This window comes from Propithecus coquereli, unplaced genomic scaffold (genome assembly GCF_000956105.1).
Source record: "Propithecus coquereli isolate 6110/MARCELLA unplaced genomic scaffold, Pcoq_1.0 Scaffold209, whole genome shotgun sequence".
Lineage (NCBI taxonomy): Eukaryota > Metazoa > Chordata > Mammalia > Primates > Indriidae > Propithecus > Propithecus coquereli.
This window is the reverse complement of record NW_012145967.1, coordinates 4,449,720-4,451,491: the sequence shown is the minus strand read 5'-3', so window position 1 is coordinate 4,451,491 and position 1,772 is coordinate 4,449,720. Positions and strand designations below refer to the sequence as shown.

Here is a 1,772-nt window from a genome sequence, read left to right as displayed (position 1 = left end):
TAAATGAGATAATGGAAGTGCCCAGTATATAGTACATGCTCACTAAATATCAGCTGTTTTAGTCCTCCTGTCCAGCTGTCTAGGGATATGCAGATCTAATGAGAATTCCAACAATGGGAAAGAAAATGAACAAAACTCCCAAGTTTATGAGTGTATCTTGATCGAATGGCCCAAATGCTATTTCCAGGTCTGTGTGGTCTCTTCAGCCAGGCTGGAGACAAAAAAGGTTGATATCCAAGCGTTTTACTTCTAGGAAGGGAAAGCAGTTCCTTTGTTTATGGCAAGAGTCACATATTCACAGCAGATCCCCAGAGGGCTGTGACCAAGAAGCCAGACAAGCCCCTGAGTTCTGCCTCGCTGGTACTTCGCAACGCCCTTCCCTCACTCTCCACTTCTCCTGGGCAAGGAACTGCTCTGCAGCGTCTTCTAGCAAGTTCCCAAGCCCACGCCGCAGGAGCCGCAGTCCTTCCACGAGGCCGTGCCCACCGCCCGCGATGAGTCTCCTAGCAGGAATCAGCCCCCCGCCGGGTCAGGCCCCTCCCTTGCCCGGGACAGGCCCACCGCCCCAGTCGAGCCCACCACCGGGAGTAAGCCCACCGCAAGGCACAGGGTCCCCCGCCCTGGTCAGACCCACTCCCCGGGACGGGCCCCTTGCCCAGGACTAACCCCTGCCAGGGTCGAGCCTCCTGGGCCTCCCACGGGCCCCTGCTCCGAACCAAGCCCAGATCCCACCCCCTGCCGCCTGGGCCCCCGCCCCTCCGGCCCGGGACCCTCGGAGTCCTCGGAGCCGGGAGCTCTATTCCCGCCCCTGCTGGCTCCAGCCGTTTCGGCCCGCTCTGCTTCCCTTACCCTCAGACCCTAGTCTCCCAAGGCAGAAACGCACAAACTCACCCCTGAAAAGCAGCAACAGGAATAAGCCGGGCAATCGGGCGCAGAGCCGGAGTCCTGGCCGCCGCCTCAGCGCCATGTCGAGGGGAGCTGAGGGGCCCGCGGCCGCGCGGCGCACACAGTAGTCCCCGCGCGCATGCGCCCCGCTGCCGAGACCCTGCGACCCGCCCCCAGTTACCATAGCGACCACCAGGCCCCGGCCGAGCCGGCACCATGGTGACAGAGGAAGCTGAAGTCTGGTTGCTATGGATGCAGCGATGCTCTGGATCGGGCCCAGGGGGTCTCTTTCAAGGAACTTGTGGAAAGAGAGTAAGGAAGCATGTTCAAGAGTGGGGCGAGGTACATTTCTATAGCAGTAGAATAAAAACATCACTACGGGTCGGAGAAGGAACACTCCGTTAAGATGTGGGAAATGAAGTGTCCCTTATTTTACAAATACGGATGCAGCCCAGTTATCTTGGAAGCATTATTGCCTTCACATCTTCTGGGCCCCCGATTCCAGATTTGATGGAAGGAAAAAGCGCTGAAATTTGCTTAAAACATAATCAAGACATACATTATACAGCACGTAAAAGCAATGTCTTGCTAAAATAAACATAATCTGTGTCTGTGATAGATCAAAAGCATGATGGTATACCCAACAGTTTAATCTGCAAAAAAGCAGGCTAAGTCTTTGCTCTCATTTTTTAATATTAAGAGATTGCAAGACTAGGGAAGAAAAATGGAGCAGAATATTATGAAGACCAGCAGACAAGATGAAGAGAAGAATAAAATGAACTTGAAATTGGACAGGAGAATTTGAAGTGCCATTTAAAACTGTGGAAAATTCTTGAAAAGCTTCTATTATTTTATCTAGTATAGAAAGTAAATCCCCTAGTATAGAA

General features: G+C 53.1%; 1 protein-coding gene across 1 annotated transcript in view; it reads right to left on the bottom strand.

Annotated features, from left to right (window-relative positions):
* The window catches only part of JAM3 (junctional adhesion molecule 3), a 101,863-nt gene extending 100,896 nt beyond the window's left edge, over positions 1-967 (bottom strand). The window contains exon 1 of the mRNA XM_012644274.1: positions 892-967. Coding sequence (XP_012499728.1) covers positions 892-967 — 76 coding nt within the window. The remainder of the gene's footprint in view (positions 1-891) is intronic.
* Between the last annotated feature and the right edge of the window lie 805 nt (positions 968-1,772).